Source organism: Natrix helvetica (genome assembly GCF_964273705.1).
Source record: "Natrix helvetica genome assembly, chromosome: 5".
NCBI classification, from domain to species: Eukaryota; Metazoa; Chordata; class Lepidosauria; order Squamata; family Natricidae; genus Natrix; species Natrix helvetica.
The window spans coordinates 75,777,180-75,797,657 of record NC_138551.1 but is presented as its reverse complement, the minus strand read 5'-3'; the positions used below and the strand labels follow the sequence as shown (position 1 = coordinate 75,797,657).

At 38.2% G+C, this 20,478-nt stretch overlaps 1 protein-coding gene across 1 annotated transcript in view; it reads right to left on the bottom strand.

Annotated features, from left to right (window-relative positions):
- BTAF1 (B-TFIID TATA-box binding protein associated factor 1) overlaps positions 1-19,820 on the bottom strand; it is a 66,110-nt gene extending 46,290 nt beyond the window's left edge. Inside the window, exons 1-4 of the mRNA XM_081954008.1 lie at positions 19,515-19,820; positions 2,272-2,395; positions 978-1,092; positions 57-203 (exon numbers count right to left, since the gene is read on the bottom strand). Of these exons, the coding sequence (XP_081810134.1) occupies positions 57-203; positions 978-1,092; positions 2,272-2,395; positions 19,515-19,528 (400 nt within the window). The 5' untranslated portion in view covers positions 19,529-19,820. The remainder of the gene's footprint in view (positions 1-56; positions 204-977; positions 1,093-2,271; positions 2,396-19,514) is intronic.
- Between the last annotated feature and the right edge of the window lie 658 nt (positions 19,821-20,478).

Genomic DNA, 20,478 nt, shown 5'->3' with positions numbered 1-20,478 from the left:
AATATATTTAATTGCTAAGTATACAGGACAACTTGTAGTATTAAGAAAACAAATACCAGATGTATCATCCTGAACTTCAAATTCAGCACCAGCAGATCCAAGAAGAGAAGCGCCATGCTTTAAAAGTCGACAAATATCAAATTTGTCAAAACGCAACCGATCAGAAGTAGAGGTGTCTTCCACTTGATTTTCACAGCCACGTTCTAGATAAAAGTTAACACAACGTAGAATGGGATCAGAGTAAAGGACATGGACCAAACATAATTCAGGCATTTTCTATTTTACCAACATTGTAAAGAACTAAATATGCAAGCACGGCAAAGAAAGAGATAATGCTCCTATCATATAATTCCTAGTTTCCCAATATGTTATGCCGAAAGAACATTTTTGGTACTTGCTACACTTCCTGCCCAATTGATTTCATTGATTAAATTTTTAAAAGTAAATAGAAAGACAGCAAAGCAAAGCACTACACTTGTGCTCCCAATAAAGCTTTAGGGACTCATATAAGCACCCAAGGTGTTCTTAGAAAATGAAAGTGTCAGGTTGCATCATAATGCTTTTTTTTTGGGGGGGGAAGCATGCCCACTTGCTCAGAAAAAAATAGAAAGGCATATCAAGATGGTGCAGAGCATCAGGAGAGCTTAGAGGAGGCTTGAGGGAACAACCTTAGTGATTTGTTTTCTGATAAATGAAGGCTGAAATTAGCCACCTGCATTATGTCAGTCATTCTGTGAGAAAGCATCTATAGTATTTTCTCCATATTCCCAATTTGCCCCAGAGTCAAAAAAGCTGTAGATCCCTTATTATATAGAAGAGAAGAGGTCCCTTGTATTGTGTTCTTCATTAACTTGCAAGCATGTTATATAGCTAAAAAAATGTTACAGGCAAGGTCTAGGAAAATTCTTGAAGTTGAAATCCATATGCACACTGTATACATATATAAGCAGAATTTTGTATAGCTCTCTTTAAAGCACCTTGCTTTGGTTGTGGAGTTGGATTCCATTCCGGTATATTTTTTACTATGGCTTCCACAGCTTGTCCAGCTGCAATGCGGGAATCCCAGTTTGTACTCCTTAAGTGTACCAAAACCTTTAAGAAATTTTTTTAGAAAGTGTTAGTCATATTTCTTATCTTAAATGCACTTCATTTAATTCCTGACTAATATTTGTGGAATTTCTGAAGAATAAAAAGCTAACAGTTTTAAAAGGGTCAATAAATATACAGCAAACCACTTTTAAATATCTCCCATAAGTTGGCATTATCCATATTTGGGCCCCAAAATAAGCACTAGGTCTTATTTTTAGGGGGTGTTATCCCCCCAACCCACCCCAATGTACGGGAGGCTCATTTCTTCGGCTTGTTCGTGGAAGGGCTGAACAAACTGTGTGGCTGCTGCCATGAGGCAGGGTGGGTAGAACTGCCCCTCGCACCCCACGCAGCCAGTCCACCCACGTCCCACCCCATGGCCACGGCACCAACACACTGCTTGGCCTCTTGCTCCATTGTGGCTGTGAGCAAGCAGAAGAAGTGGGCCAATAGCCACATGAGCTCCTGCTGCACATGGCTGCCAGTGCTGCCACAAGGCAGGTATCGGGGCATGGATGGACTGGCTACAGGGGCCCTGAGGTAAGGAGGTGCGAGGTGCGTGGGGCAGCTCCACCACCCCTCTGCCTTGCCTCATGGCTGCGACATTGCAAGCAACCAGATGGAATGGGCAGATGGCCAGCTGTGCAAGCTCTTAAGTAGGGCTTATTTTGGGGATAGGGCTCATAATTAGGAACACAGGTAAAACATGCTAGGGCTTATTTTTGGAGTACTCCCCCCCCCCGGGAAATGTGATATAAAATGCTAGATTGAAAGTGTCAATAGTGATTACTAAATTTAATTTTCTAATTATTTGTACAAAAGTCTCTACAGAAACCTAAACATTTCATGATTATCATCAATTATAATATGGCTAATATACAATTTGGCCTTTGAGAGGGAGGAATAAATCCAACACTGTTTTTCCTCTGTTCAATCATGTCCAATTCTCAATGCTTCCAGGACAACCCCTGTAGTTTTCTCAGCAAGGCTTTTTAAAAGTGGTTTGCCATTGCCTCCTTCCAAGAGCTTAGAGAAAGTGACTGGTCCAAGGTCATCCAACTGACTTATGTCTAAAATGGGACTAGAGCTAATGGCTTCTAGCCTGATGACCTGACCATCACATCAAACCAGCTCTGTTAGCATCAACATTATATTGCTTATAATAACATCCAAAGCATTTACCTTAGCCAAGAGATTATTCAATTCATGTGGATGAAGTTTGACGACCTCCCCAAGTTGCTGGGCAGCTGCTTTCCTTGTTACCGGTGTTGTGCCAGTGTCCAATAAGATAAAGAGGCGATCAAGCCTGACAGAGGGGGCAAGATAAACTCTATAAAATATATATTCTGTCTCATCGATCTTAAAACAAAATACAATTATGTTTAATTAATCTACTACAATTGCCAACCAGAGTTTGAAAGAACTCCAGTTGTTGTTTTTCTTATGTTTCATAAAAGTGTCGTTTTGAAAGGTTGTGAGAAAAGACTCACGCTATTTCAAGTCAAAGGGCATTTTTTTTGTTCCATGTTTAATCATCAAGTGGCAGTATACAATAGAGCACATTTTCTATTATTTCATCTCTCTTTCCAACTTATTACACAGAAATAGCTTTAGAGAAAATGTTTTATTTGCAATAACGAGATCTAATATCTAAAGTTGATATTGGAACATATGCAATTGACAAGTGCAATTCCCAGTGGGTAACAGTACTTGAGGTTAGCTAATCCTTCCATTCCTACTTGCTGCTACGGATAGTTCGTTTACTGACCACTTGAAGTTACAATACCACTGAAAAATGTGACTTATGACCATTTTACACTTGTGACCATTGCAGCATCCCCATGGTCACGTGATTTACATTACACTTAGCAACTGACTCACATTTATGACGGTTGCTGTGTCCCGGGGTTATGTGAGTCTCTTTTGTGACTTTCTGACTAGCAAAGTCAATGGGGAACCAGATTCACTTAACAACTGTGTTACTATTTTAACCACTGCAGTGATTCACTTAACAAAGGTGGCGAGAAAAGTTGTAAAAACTTGTGGCTATTGCAGCACTTCCTTGGTCAAGTGACTATGATCCCAGGCACTCGGCCACTGGCTTACAATCCCAATATTGCAGCATCCTGTAGTCATTTGTGGTCATTCACTACCAGCTTCCAACAAGCAAAGTCCATGGAGAAGCTGACAGGAGGTCACAAATGGGAATTACATGATGTCACACTTAAAGGTGGCAATATTACAGTGTGCCATTTAACAATGGAAATTCATCCCAATTGCCCTCATTGTTCAAGGACTACCTATAGTTTCCTGTTGTTACTTTGAGGCGGGTTTGTTTATCTATCATCTATCTATCTATCATCTATCTATCTATCTATCATCTATCTATCTATCTATCATCTATCTATCTATCATCTATCTATCATCTATCTATCATCTATCTATCTATCTATCTATCTATCTATCATCTATCTATCATCTATCTATCTATCTATCTATCTATCTATCATCTATCTATCATCTATCTATCTATCATCTATCTATCTATCTATCTATCTATCTATCTATCATCTATCTATCTATCTATCTATCTATCTATCTATCTATCTATCTATCTATCTATCTATCATCTATCTATCTATCAATCAATCTATCTATCAATCTATCTATCATCATCTATCTATCTATCACTTTCCAGTCAGTTACAGGCATGGAATTCTCCAAGTTCTGCCCAACACAATACTAACCAAACCCAAGCCTGTTTAGCTTCTGAACTCAGACATGTTTAGTCAGATGCTATTACATGCTGAAGGTCTGTGGGATATATTTTATTATTTCACATATTTCCTTTCTAAAGTTTTCAAGACAAATTTGGCCTGACCTTTTCAAATAAAAGTTAAATGCATAGATGCAGAGTAGTGTGCAATAAATTGAATCTTTCCAGTTTTCTAAGCTTTAGAAGTTAAAAAACTTGAATACTGTTTCTCTTTCTTCATTTTTTTCTAGTTTATAATAAAAGCTTACATAGAACAAAAATTCCATAAGAATTAAAAATTAAATGGCTACTAATGTTGTTTGTCAGTTTCAAATGTCAAGAATAAATTACCTATGCAATGTAATTTCTGCAGACTAAAAGCTTATTTTAGTTTTGCATTCAATATTCTTTTGCATTTCTTACAAAAAGAAATGCAATTACTGTAATTACTGTTCCTCCTCCTAATTCTTTAAATCCTTCCTGTGGAATCTATTTACTTTTAAATAGCTGTAAATATTTCCCTTTTTTGGCTGACATATTTTAAGATTGGGATGGGTTTTGGTAGGAGATGCTCAGTTCCTCTTTGCTACCAAGGAAGTTAAAAAGAATCTTACATACATCCCATACATTAACAAGTCATGAACGGAAATAAGAAGTGAGGTAAGATTACAGTTTGCTTGTTCCAAACAGGAAAAAAAAACATACCATAACACAATTATATACTGAAACAGGGGTTGACAATATATATTCTTTTTAAACAGACATTTGAGAGCCTTTTGCTATTCATATTATTAAAATATATTGCTCCTTGGTTTTGTATACTAAGGTTAATATAGTTATTACTTCAGTGTTATTGCATTTTTATAAGAAACTCAACATTCATGTAACTTGAAATTTCATTGCATCAATATTATATCTCATATTCATACATCCATTGTAGTATACTTATAATAATCCCAATAGAAATTGAAAATATATACTTAAGGACAAATTTCAGACATACTATCTTTAAATCATGTCATAATAGCTTTTTTAATGGAAAAGTAGGCAAATTAGATACTGAGTTCTTTATAAAAAAATTTATTGTGGTCAAACAAGAAAAAATGTAGAGGAAAAATTAAACCCAGAAACTAGATTCTACATACTGCTTAAGAGGATTATCACCTTATAGAGTGAGTACAAATAAAATTAAATATTTATTACAGAAGAAACAGAAGCATGTACAATTTAGAATCACGTGGTTTTAAAAGATAAGATGCTGAAATATGCATTATTCAAATGTTTACAATAGGCCTATTATGTCAATCCAAGCCACAATCTCAATGAACAATGAAACGCTGTATTAAACAATAGACCACACAATCACTTTTATTTTAGAGAAGTAATAAAGACACAGTCATATAGGAGGGAAAACTGTGTGTGCTGCCTTGAACTGCTCAATGAAAGACAAACAATTAATAAACAAATGTTTTTAAAAATTAAATGTATTAAAAATGCATGCATAAACTATTAGCCCAGAAAAAATACGTGGCTACTTTAACAGTTTAAACAGAAATTCTTCATATGTACAATTGTACATTCTGAAGCAAGTGTTTTGGAAGATTTGGACAGCTCTAGTCTCTATCTATCGTATCACCTGCCAACTGCTTATTATGGGGAACAGTTTGTGCCTGTGTATTATTGGAATAAAGACTTGCTTTTTGGTTACATTTATCAAATGGTGCTTATTTTCCTAGTAGTGATCCTTATTTGCTTATATTATAAAAATGTTTCTATTTAAGTATTATTATAATTTGAATTTCATTGTACAATAAAAGGTCTAAATTTACAAGAGCAGAAAAGGCTTAAAGGAGCAGATGAAAATATTTATAAAGTAATATTTTGAAGAATTATATACATTCAATACTAGCATGACTTGCAATTTTACCAAGGATTTTTGCTTCCCTGAAAGAAATGAAGGAATGCAACAGGAGACAAAACTAAATAGTCCACTGCTTGGATGCTCTAATCCCAATTCTTTAAAAAAAAGAAAAGAAAGCATCACGGAGGAACACCATATAGATTTTTAGCCAGAAGGCTTTTGGTTGGACTTACAGAAACAAACATTTAAATGTTTAATGTTATTTTAAGCTCCATAAAAGTAATTATTGAATTACAACAGTAATTAGAACCAGAATTTCCACCGTTAATTGATGTGGTTATAAAGTATGATGTTACAAAAAATTGCTTAGCGATAGCAACCCCAAAACTCCTAGTTGCTGTCATTAACTGAATCCCACCAGCCATTAGACTACCATTGACTTGGTCCCTTCCCGCCCTGAACTGGGAGTAAAAGGGAAAGGTAAATGGTGGCTTCCTCTTTAATCCCCACCTACTCACCTATTCCTCCCCCATTTCTACTCTTTTGGGCATCTTATAAGTCTGCCACCTTTGTTGGATTTGCGGTCATGTATTCTGCTCATCCAACACTTACCGACTCTGCCACTTCTAGCTGGCCTTTGGCATCTACCTCCCACTGCTAACAAGGAGTGACAAGCCCTCTGCAGCCCGAGAATGGCATATGATTATTGGGGAACTGGGCAAGAAGTCTTGGGAAGAAGGCCTGGCATGGTCAGCAGCTGCTTCACACAGGGCCAGGCCAGGCACCTATCGTCAGCAGCAGGAGGAAGTTGGTGAAAGTCGAGTAGGAGAATCAGTTAGAACAGGATAGCAAGGCCATCAGAGAGCAGGGCGAAAAAGGCTGACTGAACGAGCAAAGCATTATGTCTTTGCAGTGTCATTGCTGGTGTAGTTGGCTGCAGCGCTGAGCTTGAGATGGCACTCCTTAGCAGCAGTGCTGGGGTTGAGACAGAGGCTGGTTTGGGTCTCTGACAACTCGCTGCAGCCAACTCACTGTGGGACAATCTGCCATTGCCATGGAATAACTCACTGCAGGACAAGAGTTACACTAATATTTCAAGAAATAGCAGAATAGAAACATTAAAGAAAGGATGCCAAAGGAGGGACAAATAAAATGACAAAGAAATTTTTTAAAAATATTTTGAATAATTAAATTGAATTGTTGAATTGTCCCGCAACAAGCTGTCCCATGGCGAGTTGGCTGTGGTGAGTTGTCCCATTCTGGGCCCCAAGGGTAGCCAGCTGAGACTGCAGAGGCTCCCAGGCCTCTATTTCGATCCCAATGCTACCTCCAAGGAATTATGTGCTCCTGTGCAGGGTGGTCAAAAGGGAAGAGATGGGGGAAGATTAGGGGTGGAGGAAGTTGAAGTATTCCTGTGGTGCTAAGTGTGGGTGGGCAGGCACCAGAATTTTGTAGGGGAGCTAAAACAATTTCCGGGATCACGCTTAAATATCAGTGAAGACAAGCTGTGCTACAAAAGAGATTAGTACTATGCAACAAAAAAACCTTATTAAAATAGCATTTGTTAGAGAAATTTACCAATGCAACCAAATGAAAACTAATTTCCCTATTATTATGTATATATGAACAATTAGCTACCTACTATGTTGCCCAAACTTATTATGCTATCAAGCTAAAATTTAAAAATCTAACAGTATATAGAAAGTATGTTACTTGACTACACGGCAGAACAAGTAAAATAGTTAAGTGTGATGTGTCTGATTATAATAACCTTTGAAAGATTTTTGATCCTGGCAATCACAAACACGTTAAGATTTTATAAAGGCTTGTGAACCACTTAATAAAACAATAGCATTAATAAAATAGCTTTGAAAAGCATTAAAATCTCTAGAATTTGAACTTACTTCAGGAGTTATGTTGTTCAAATTGCAAAATCAACCCCATTTTAAACTTTTTTATTCAAGTTCTGAACAATTATGATGCTATTTTAATAACTTAGGCAGTTTGCATAGGAAGTAGAACCTAAAAAAGAAGCAATTTATTTCTGATTAATTCCATAGAAATCAGGTTTCTTTTCTTAACAGTACAAAACATAGACACCAAACTGCATTTATTTTTCTCACACAAAACTATTCTATCAGACAAAATTTAAGATCCTATCTTATTCCACTCTTTAACTATAAGTTTACAACCATTCTATTCTTATTTATAAATTTAAATTTTTGTTTGTAGCATTATATTTTTTATAATTGTAGCATTATATTTTCTTATCTCAACTATTTCTTCTTTAAACCTTTCCTTATTATAGTTCCTCTTTCATATACTACCCGATCATAGGATTAATATGTTATCCAACCCAAAAGTCCCATAAAACTCATTTTTATTCAAATGGACCGTAATTGCAACTATTTTATAACATACATAGATTAACAATTACGTGTACCTATCACTACCTATGAGAATTGTATAACTTTATTTTGATGAGAAATGTTTATAAGGGTTTAAGATTATCAGCCAAAAAACCCTTTCTCTAACGGAGTATTCTAATTGTCCATCACCATGGGTTGAGGTATCATCAATATGCTGATGATATAGCTCTGCATCTCTATATTTGGTGACCCAAGTGATGCTGTCTCTGCCCTCTTGCAATGCCTACAGGCCAGGGGTGTCAAACTGGCAGCCATGCGGAGGCCATGCCCACTCCAGCTCCATGAAAAAACACTGTGATACGTTGCGTGATGTCACAAGGTTGCCACCTGTGCTATAGGCTGAATTGAAAGCAGTCTTTGGGGCTCTTAGAATGGCCCACATTACACCTCTGCTCCTCTGCTTAATTGGCTATCAGTGTGCTTCCGAGTGCAGTTCAAGGTGTTGGTTATTACCTTTAAAGAATGGCATTGGTCCAGGCTACCTGATGAAGCCACTTGTCCTGCTATAACAGTGATGGTTAACCTTTTTGTCATTGCATGCTGAAAGCGTATGCACATGACATCCACTGGGTTCCTGCCTCCTGCACATGCGTCCAAGACCCTCCCATGTTCCCCCTGTACTCTGCGCATGCATGTGCGACTCCCCATGCTCCCCCTGTACCCTGTGCATGCACGCATGACCCTCCCTGCATGTGTGTTCGCCCGTGCATGTGCTGTGCGGAGCCATTTGTCAGGGCACGCGAGGCGCTGAGTTTACCTTTTTAAAAGCTATTTTTCGCCTTCCCCAGGCTCCAGAGGCTTTATAGGAGCCTGGGGAGGGCGAAAAGAGCCCCCCCCCCCCGGAGGCTTCAGGGACCCTCCCTGAAGCCTTCGGAACACTTAAAACCACCCTCCAGAAGTGACTTCTGGGTTGCTCGGAGGGTGGTTTTAAGCGTTCCGAAGGCTTCAGGGACCGTCCGAGGCTTCCCTGATGCCTTCGGAGCGCTTAAAACGACCCTCCGAGCAACCCGGAAGTCACTTCCGGTTTGCTCGGAGGGTGGTTTTAAGCACTCCGAAGGCTTCAGGGAAGCCTCTGGGCAGTCCCTGAAGCCTCTGGAGGGCCTCCGGGGGGTCGGGGAGGCTCTTTTCGCCCTCCCCAGGCTCCTATAAAGCCCCTGGAGCATGGGGAGGGGAAAAAAACATGTAAAAATGGGGGGGGTTGCGCGTTTTGCGCGCATGCGGACTGGGGGGGGTGTCGCACGTTGCATTATGGGTACGGCACGCCCGCACTCGACCCCCCTGCGCTCCCCCCACTTGTGGCACGCGAGCCAAAAAAGGTTCGCCATCACTGAAATAGGGGAATTATACCCCGGAGGTGACTGCTGGATTAATGTCTGACTCCTCCTCCCTCCCCCTTGCTCTTTGCTCTCCACCCATCCATTTTTCTGGTTATCATATTGATGTATTATTCTCCTTGTGTTCCTTTGTCATCGTTTTACTGTTTTATTATTTTACCTCTCCTGTTTACATTCCTTTTATTTTCCTATTTCCTATTATTTGAAGCTACCCAGTACATGGAGAGATTGGAATTTCCTTAAGTAAATGCATTAATCCTTAAACTTATCAATTTCCATCTCAATGCCAATGTATAAAATTAAGAGTTAACAAACCTTTGTATAATATACATTCCTTGTTCTTCTGTAGTCTTAAACAAAATTCCTTTTTTCTCATTTCCAGTAATGCCAAGTTGTCCAAATCTTTCTCTCTATTTATAACTCTGGCTTACTTTTCAAAACTATTACTTTGTCAGTATTTGTTTTATTCTCCAGCCAATTCTCCAACATTCTTCAATTTTTTAAACTACTTCTTTCGTATCTTGTTTATTCCTGCAAATCCATGTCCTTTTTAGAAAAACATTCGAACTGTAAGCAAGGGTTGCCAAATTCCTCAAACATTTTCTGCAACAAATCTGGTGAAATGCTCTAGTTGGACTAGTTGTTCTAGTGAACCTTTCTGTCTTTCTCCTAATTTGGCAGTTTTTCTTGTGGTTGCCATTATAAGAAAGTGAAAGTATGTCAATTACAACAGTGAAAGTAAATGGATTCCTATTTTTTTGTTTTGCTTTTGTCTACCTGAAACACTTTAGGTCCCAATTAGCTCTCTCTAGTTACAGTCCCATACTTTAGCTTATTTTATCCTTACATTATTTTGTTAAAAATCCATCAATTATCTACTGTCCTTAATAATAAACAATCAGCATTCTCACAAATTATAATCATTAGACCTTTATGGGAAGGTTAATCTAATTATTGTACTTTGCTATTTACAAAGGCATTTTGTACAAAGAAGCTTCTTCAGCTCTGACAGAACAGTGGCTATCTTGGATGAGAAGCGAAACGTTTTCAAAGAAAAACAAGTAAGTCCAGTTGCCTCCTGAAAAAGCACCTTTGGGACAACCGTGACCTGGAAGACTGAGAATCGCTACAGACCTTTAGCTATACAATTTAGGATGAACACTCTTTGAATGGTGTGGGAGTAGGAATGGATTTCCAGAGAAAAAATTGCAGACTACAGGAACCAGGAGCACTACTCAGGTGACCCATAGGACACAAGTAAACCTCAGGTGCTTCAATGACCCCCTAAAAGGATGCAAATGACCAGCTGTCTGCAAGGAATATAAATCCTTACATTCCCCACTATCCTGACAGACCTGAAGAAGCTTCTTGGATGAGAAGCGAAACATCGTCAAAGAAAAAACAAGAAAGTCCAGTTGCCTTCTGAAAAAACCACCTTTGGGAAAGCCACAGAAAAGGAGTCCATTTTGGATTCTAAAGGTATTGATTTTTCTAAAGCCTTAGCCTAACTTTGGATTATAAATGCTTATCGTGCAATATAAATGGAACAATTGCTTCTGAAAAAAGAAAAAAAACATTTTAAAAAGACGAAACAGGATGTGATTGCTTACAAGACACATGTATTGGGGGGAAAAGATACAAAACACGAGTTGCAAAAATCTGAGTGAAGAATTTATTTCAGCAGGAATGAAATAAAATCAATTCAAAACAACAATTGATGATCATGGCTGATATGAGAGGGCACAAATTAATCTCAGGGTGCCAAGACTTTGATACTAGGAATTTATACACCAAATGAAAATAAAACAGAATTTTATAAAGGATTTATGGACAAATGATTGGATTTTTCATATGAAAACGGTTGCCTTCTGGAAGAGTGGAATGGTTTCTCTACGAAAAAAAAAAAGAACTTCTGGGAAATTATCAAAGCACAGGATAAACTACCAAAGATTTGTTTATTATTTAATGGATAAATTAGAGCTTTTTGATAAGTAGAGATGTAAAAATTGTGGCTCAAAATAATGCACTTGTTTTTTTGAAAGACAAAGATCTTTTTCAAGAACGGATATGGTTTGGATTTTTAAGATTTTGGCTATTAATGTTTAAAAACTGGAGAAGCTACCAAAGACTTTTTCAGATCACAATCCAGTGACTTCAACTTTTAAAAAGAAGAATGGATCTTTTAGGTGGAGACTAAATGAGATGTTATTACCAAAAGACACGGTAGTGGAGGATTGTAAAAAGAAATGAAAAGGATTTTCTTGATAACAATCTCAATAAAGGTACAGAAGAAAGAATGGCTTGGGATGCAGTAAAGATTTTGCAAGAAGATATTTTATACAATGTAACAGTAAATTCAAAAAAGAAAGGCAAGATAAAATACAAATGATTTTGTGTGAAATTCAAAAAGAATAATTTAATAATCCCCAAGGATAACAACTATTACTCATCAAAACAAGCTTTTAAAGAGGCAATTATCTATAGCTTGTTAATAGTGAGAAAGATGGAAATAAAGATGAACTATGCAAAACAAAGAAAGGTTGAATTTGCAAATAGGGAAATGGGTGGTATAGATGTTGAAAAAAGAAGGCGACATGAAAGTTACAACAAGGAAAGCCTGTAATAACACTTAATGCAAATATACAAAATGTGTTTCATCAGTATTATACTACATACAAAGGTCAAGAAATATTCTTGGAAAAATAGGATGAATACTTGCGTAAACAAAAATTATGATTATAGAGAATCAAATTTTGAATGGACCTATAATAAGGGATCTGTGTGAAACTATTTAGTGTGAAACAGGAAAGGCACCTGGTCCAGATGGCTGCTAGCTTCTTACTATAAATGTTTTGAGGATAGGTTTTCCAAACTTTAGAACAAATGATGAATATTATTCAACAGATTCTTGATATTTGGGAAGAAGCTAGCATAGCATTAATACTTAAGAGAAATAAGATTTGACTTTAATAATAAATTACTGACCAATATCCTTATTCAACAAAGGCTATAAGTTATTTTGCCAGAAAGGTTGAATTTTATAGAACTTTACTCTTAAAGACCAGTATCAGTTTTGACAAGACAATTATGAGTTATTAGAAAAAATTGGAATATTTTGTAGTACTCAAAGCTACATAATGAAAAATAAAGCTGCAGTGATATACGTACTTAGGTGCAGAGAAGGTCTCTGTCAATTTGAATTGGATTTTTTGTTTTGAGCTCTGGAGCACAGGAACCTTGGAGATAATTTTATTAAATGGTAAGATGGATTTATACTTCACAAAAAGTACAAATAATTGTTAATGGAGAACTAAGAAAAAATTGACTCCTCCTCTTGGGTGAGAGCCAGAGAGTGGGACTGGTAATTGGTGAATAGAAAGGAATCCTCTACCACAGTGGTTCTCAACCTGTGGGTCGGGACCCCTTTGGGGGTCGAACGACCCTTTCACAGGGGTCGCCTAAGACCATTGGAAAACACATATTTTTGAAAAAATACAGAAAACATAAAATAATTTTATGGTTGGGGGTCACAAAAACATGAGGAACAAGTATTAGTGTGCATCAACTTTGGTAAGTCGGGTGAGCAATAGCTGGGTAACCTGATGGCACTGGGAGCTATTGAAACTAAGGATGTCCAGATTCCCCTGCCAGAGATAAATGAAGAGGGTAGGACTTCAGAATAGGGTTGCCATGGGGTGTATGTGGAGGTTATGGTTGTGATGGGCAAGGGGATATATAGAGGGAGACAAGGAATGGACCATTCCTGGGAAATACGAGACCATTGTCTTATGACTGTTTCACTTTCTAGCTTCTTGGTTTCAGCCTTAGGGCCCAGACAGCAGACCGTCAGAAGTTCTGGCTATTGCTTCTAAATGTCAGGATGATCTGTAATAAGGCCTTCCTCATTAGTAATGTAATCACTGTTGAGAAGGCCAATTTGGCATGCATCACCAGACCTGGTTGGATCAGAAAGGAGGAAGTTGATCCTTTTGGAGATATGCCCAGCTAGGGTTTGGGTATGGCATCAGCTGAAACTCTACAGGGGTGTGTGTGTGAGAGAGAGAGGGGGGGGGAGGAGAGAGGGAGGGGGAGAGAGAGATTTTGTCCTCTGTAAATTCTTATGGCATACAGGGGCACTACACCACAAGTCAAGTGACATTCATGACTAGAGGGCCTTTCAGAGTTTCGTGTTGTGTGCCAGATGCAACTTTTCTAGATCAGGGGCTCTACTCACAGTCGCCCTACTCAGGTCGATTGAATTACTAATGGGATTGAAGAATATTCGGAAACTTCAAACTTCAACAGCAGCACAGGCAGTGTCCCTCTAGAATGGCACATGTTCCACCTGTTCCACTGGCTGCCAGTTTGTTTCTAAGTGTAATTTAAGGTGCCAGTTTTGACTTTTAAAGCCCTCCATGGCACTGGACTGCCTCTCCCTGATTACATCTGCCCATCCCATTAAATCAGACAAGAAAAGCAAGCTGCGGGTAGCATCACAAGGGACTATGTTTGATGGGTACTAGGTGGTGGATCTTCTCTGCTGTGGCACCTGCCTTATGGGCAATCTCTAACTCACCTAAACTAGATTTAACTCCATCCCTGTTGATATTTAGAAAGTCCCTCAAGACTTGGTTACATGATGAAGCGTAGGGGTTCCAAAAAACCAGCAACTTTTTAAGCTGACACCCACACTGTGGCTGATGTGCATACTTACCATCATATATGTTTGTGATACTGTATATTTTAATATTGTAACTAATGATTGTTCATATTTTATGATTATTTTTGTAATGACTATTTTTATATTATTGTTTTATTTCATTGTTAAACCGTCCCAGTCATTTTCTGGTGACATGGATGGCTATACAAATGTAATTAAAAAATTTTTAAAAATCTTATAAGGAGATTTAAAAAGAGTCAAGGAAGGATGCCAGCTGTCTCCATTCTTGTTTATTTTAGTTCTTGATGTATACAATAGAGACATATCAAGAGAATCTAAATTTTAAAGAAAGCATCAAGAGAGTTAAGATTTAAAAAGAAACTTGCATGTTAAGGGCATTTGCAGATGTCCTGATATTAGTTTTGGATGATCCAATAGAGAAAATAGAAACATTAATGGGAAAATTAAAGGACTTAGCAGCTTTTAAGAATAATAATCAGATGAAATATTAACAGGCAATATAAAATTAGAAGATTGAATAGAACTGATGGAGAAATTGGTTTTAAGAGTGAAAAAAGTAAAATATTTGAATGTAACTATGATAAATAATTAAATAATTATAGAATGAACAGACTTGTAATATACAATGAAATTAAGGAGATTTTAAGATGGGAGAAATTAAAACTGTTCTAGAGAATCTCTGATAAAAATGAATGTTTTGCCAACAACGTTTTTGTTTCAGACAATATCTGTTTTGACAACTGACACAACATTCAAAAAGATATATCTAAATTTATATAGCAAGGGGAAAAAAACCCAAGAGTTAATTATATTACAAAATACAAAGGAAAGAGGAAGACTGGGTTTACCGGATTTGAAACTGCATTTTGCAGCTGGATGAAAGAATTGATGTTGCTGAGAAACAAGAGACTTTGAGTTAGAACAGTGTTTCTCAAACTTGGCGACTTTAAGTCCTGTGGACTTCAACTCCCAGAATCCCCCAGCCAGCTATGCTGGCTGGGGGATTCTGGGAGTTGAAGTCCACAGGACTTAAAGTCGCCAAGTTTGAGAAACACTGAGTTAGAACATTATGACCTGAGGTTTGTATGACATGGTTATTTACGGCACACTAAATTAAAATAAAAGGGGACTTTAAAATCATTTTATTAGATATTCCATAATGAAAATATGTAATATTTTAACCCAGATAGTGCCCCAAAACATCTTTGTGGATCTCAACTCAAGAAGCATACATCTCAAGAAGCATACATTACAGGGATGTAACATACATCCCTGCGACCAATCCGCTCGCACAGAGAGGGCCTCCTCCAGGTGCCGTCCACTAGACAGTGTCGGGGGGCGGCGCCTAGGAGTAGAACCTTCTCTGTGGCGGGCCCAGCCCTGTGGAATGACCTCCCTCCGGATATTAGGAATACCTCTGACCTCTGCTCCTTTCGTATTAAGCTTAAGACCCACCTATTCCAAGTAGCTGGCCTGGCTCAACTTTGATCTAACCATATCGCTCCTGACGGGTTTTTAATTGGGTACTTTAATTATATTTAATTATTTAGGGGTTTTTTAATCACTGTATTCTAATTGTTTTTTATTCATCAGCCGACCTCCTCCTTGTGTATGTCTCGGTATATGTCTCTGTTATATGTTTGTTTTGTCCACATATTTATTTCATATGTTTCATTGTACGCCGCCCCGAGTCCTTCGGGAGAGGGTGCGGCTAAGAAATAAATATTTATTTATTTATTTATAAGCATATCATAAAAGAGAGAACAGCAGGCAAAGATGGTTCATGTACTGTAAATGATAGAAAAAACATCAAGGGGAATTTAAAATTAAATCAAAAAAAGAACTAAGAGCAGAAGGATATTAGTTGTCAATGGTTTTCTCATCAGAAAGATTTAAAATGGGTAACAAGACTTCTGGTAGGCAACGAAGTAAGACAGAATTCAAAGTACAATTGGTGTGCTGATGATGAATGTGCAATTACTAAAATTACAAAACTTTTGCTGAAATGTAAAACAGAGGAAGAAAAGTTTAAAAAATGTATGACAAAATGGACTAAGCATTTTGGCTATAACATACGGATGCATCAATATAGGGTTTACAGCATAAATTTTACATTATATTATGATCTTGAAGAATTTAAATTTTAAATTTTAAAGAATTAAAGGCATGGAGAGATCTAGCCCACAGAATTGCCAAGAGTCGGGCATGACTGAATGGATAACATCATCATCATGATCTTAAAGAGATTTTTTTAATAAAATGAGGTATATTTCAGAGAGAACATATAGAATATATAAATGCTTTCCCCCCTCCCGCCCGCATTTTTCCTGCAACTGCAGTGTTTGCTTTTTTGGATCAAATGAACGTTGGTCATTTGGTTGTGACAGGAATTGACCAATGGCTTTTTGTTAAGGTTAAAGTCATGGGCTGAGAGTGACTGGACTGAAGTCACCAAGCTGGCTTTCATTCCTAAAGGCAGGACTAGAACTCACAGTCTCCTGGTTTCTAGCTTGTGCTATACACTGTACAAAGCTGGCTCTCTATAAAGGCAGTTCAAATTAATATTGGAAATATGAAAAATAAAGGCACTCTTATCATGCTTGATGGATATATAAAAAGAAGCTAATTTTTTTTTTGAATTTATGAGACTTGTATGCCACCCATCTCGTCATTAGGTGGCTTACAGACATGAGGTCTGTATCAGTAAAGTTTAAAAAAAAATAGTCAAAAAATAAAAAAAATCAATAAAGATCTTAAATTTAAAAATTCAACTAATTTGAACTAAAATTCAAATACATATACTAATACAGAGGATTTTAAAGATTAATCTTCAGTTGCTGCTAGATTTTTTCCTTTTAGGATTGATAGTTAGAAATCATGGAAGATTATTTCAGCATTACATTGACAAGATTATCATATACACAAAAACGGAAAGATTCAACACTACCTACTATGAAAAAATACTTGATAAAATTGGCAAACCTTGTTGAAATAAACTGACTTGTTTAGAGAAAAAGCAATGTCAACACTTATTGGTGACTGGAAACCTGTTACAAACTTTTTGCATAAAAACAAAAAACAATGAATTGGTGATTAATGGTTTTACAGGAAGAAGAGAATCATGATATGACTTGAGAGAATTTGAAATACAATCGTAATACTGTGAAAAATCAAATGTCACTTTTTCTTTTCTATGTCTCTGCTTTTCTTATATTTTAGCTCTTTAATTTGTTTTTGTTACATTCGTTTGTATTAGTTTTAAATCTTGCTTTTTATAAGTGTGAATACAATAACACATGAAATGTTTGTAAAGGTGTTCAGAATTTTGCACTACGGATTCTCGCATTAAAATTTATAATGAAATATTCTGTTTTATTACATCACACACAAGTATTCAACACAAGTTGTTACTTTGTAAGCAAGTAAAAGATTGGAACATTACAGAACTTCAGCCAACCTATTATTCATTATGAAATAAGTGAAAAGGCTTAAGACGAAAATGTGTAATTGCAGTCATTCTATCTTGAAAATTATGCTCAACAGAACCTGCTCTGGTTTAATCAACACAAACTTTTAATGAAATATAGTCTCTGTATCCATATTAAAATGCTAAGAATGTTTTTTTAGTTAACTCAAACCTGCATGCTATCCCCTTAGCCTATCTCAAGTCATCACTATTTTCACTTTTGGTTATTGAAACAGACAAGGGCAATTGATAGTGCAACCACACACTGCAGCCCATTTTCCTGTCTATATTAGCAATTAAGGACACTACAGGCTTCAAAATGATCTTCCCTGTTTTTATGAATAAGTGAAAAAACTAGAAGATTGAATTTAACAACTTTTAATGCCACTCAGCTATGAATTTCCTGAAGTTATGTCTCTTAGGTAAGCTACAATAACCGTATAATAATGAATGTAAAAACAGGAACTCATAACTGGCAGCTAATGATCATACAAAAATATAGCATAAGAAGAATTTAAATGGCCAGAAACAAACTTCATTAATTAACTCTATGAAGGAAAGCTATGAAACAGCCTTATGGTTCAACATAACTAATCAGAAAAAAAAGATCCAATTTTCAAACAGGGGGTTTACTAGAGCATATTTTTTAAAACATATGTAATCAAGCAGGAGCACACCAATGTTCACAGCAGACTGTAAGTAAATGAGGACCAAGGTCAAAGATTCTACATGAGATATGATGCTCAACCACTTTAAATGTGACAGAACAAAATATTGGTTTTATATTAGAACCTAAATTGCAACACTGAAGCTGCCCTATAGCTGACATTGTTACCTGATGCTTGGAGCCAGGCATATTTACTAGCTTTATATCAAAAGGAGTCTGGTAGGCTATTTTCCAACTAACATGCTTCATTAGAAGGCACAAGCGTGTCTGAGCTACAGCTCTCTTTTAATCAGATGCAAGGAGTGGCTTAACTGATGTACGTGCTAGAAGACTCCCAATTTTTGTCTTTCATAAATGAACACAGTTATCCTCCCTCCATGATCACCTTCACTGTATCCTTATTTGCCAGCTAACTCAACTCACATTAAGGGATGTGTCAAAGCAGAAAGCAGTTCAGATTCCCTCTGAACTTAGGTATGGACAGTCACAACCAGCAAACAAAATGGTATTATGTAAAAATATAGGAAGAGCAGCAGGAGTAACACAAGTAGCAAAATAATAATAATTTTCATTTGTAAAAACACTGTTGGCTTGGAAATCTCAAAAAGAGGCATAAGCAAACCGAATGAAACTGAAACTTCAGCAGCTGAGAGAGAGAGATGAACCACCACGTTCTGCAGCAGGACGGATCTCAAGTGAATCCAGTTCAACACAACTCGATGAGCACGGGCAGGGCGAGACACCGAAGAAGATCATTCTCACACTACCCTCCTCGACTATATTTGAGGGGGAAAATAGATTGTCATCCCCAAAATCCGGACCACCGTCGTTTCCCACCGACTTTCACCAAACCAGGATGTGACACACACCACCAGCAGCTTTTAAATACAATGAATTCCCCCAGGGGCTCGATCATCCCATTTCAGTCCGCTGTCCTTTTTCCCTAGAAGACACTTTTCCAAAGTTAGGAGGTCTTCAAGGGATGATGCCACGCGGGGATGATCCTCCGGGGTTGAAATAAAAGCGGAGGGACCCAAAGCCCGTTTTAAAAAAAAAATCCATTTCCCCCGGCTTTCCAAGGCGTGAGGAAAGCCGGGCTACCCACATGAGGAGCCTCCACCTCCATGAGGCCTGCCCAACTCGTAAGAAAGAAAACCAGGCGCCGAGGGTCCCGACTCACAAGGCCACCTAGGCGACTCCCCACTCCCCTAAATCCACTACCTGACACCAACCTGGACACCGCCATAGCCGGGAGGAGATGGAGCTACAGCCCGGCCCAGCAGGAAGAGAATCCGCCGTGGCTCGGGGAGGAAGGTGGTGGCAGGATCCCGGCCTGGCCTTAGGAAAGCACGCCGCGGCCCCGCAAGCGAAGGGGCGACCAGAGGCGGCTGTACCCAGCGGTGGCCTGAGGCCCCCTCCCCTCTTCGGCCGCCCTTCCGAGCAGCAGCGACCTACAATACGGGCCGCGCGGATTAAAGCCTCTATTCCTCCATCACCAGGGAGAAGCCCGACGCCTGGTTTTATATGAGCAGCCATCTTGTATTTATTCCCTTCCTCCATGGAAGCCGCTTCCTGATTGGCATGGACGCCAGACCGCAACCAATAGGAGGCGTCGTTTGAAGGAAAGAGCGGGGGCGGGCACACAGAGGGGCTAAATAGGAATCTACCATTAGAGTTCACAAAAGTCCGTTGAGGAGTTGGAAGAAGAGGAGGAGGAGGAGGCGCTTTGCCGCCATTACGGGAGAAGGCCGTACCAAGTGCACGGTTGAATGGAAAGATGAAGTCACGCGGGTTTGCGGATTTTTCAGCCTCAGAAAAGGAGAAAAGGAATCATTTTCCGGCCGCGCACTGCGCTTAATTTGTACAGTGAAGTGATAAACGCATTAAACCAAGAGGAAAATAATATCTTAACCCCCCCTACGAGCCTGTGTAATAGGAAAAACCCTTTTTCGTGGGTTGGGATGATCAAATACATTTGCCTGGATGGGGAGTTGGAGAACTACATCTCCCAGCGTCCATTGCAGTATCGGCACTTAGTGTACTTGATTTTTCTTCTGCTCATCCATAAAGAGAAGCGGAGGAAGCTGTACGCTGCTCTTGCGACAATTCGAGTCTTTTGAGGCCAACTTCTCAAGAAATTGACGTATCTTGTTTTCGAACGAAGAAGGGTGGCGCGTTATATATAGAATAACATAT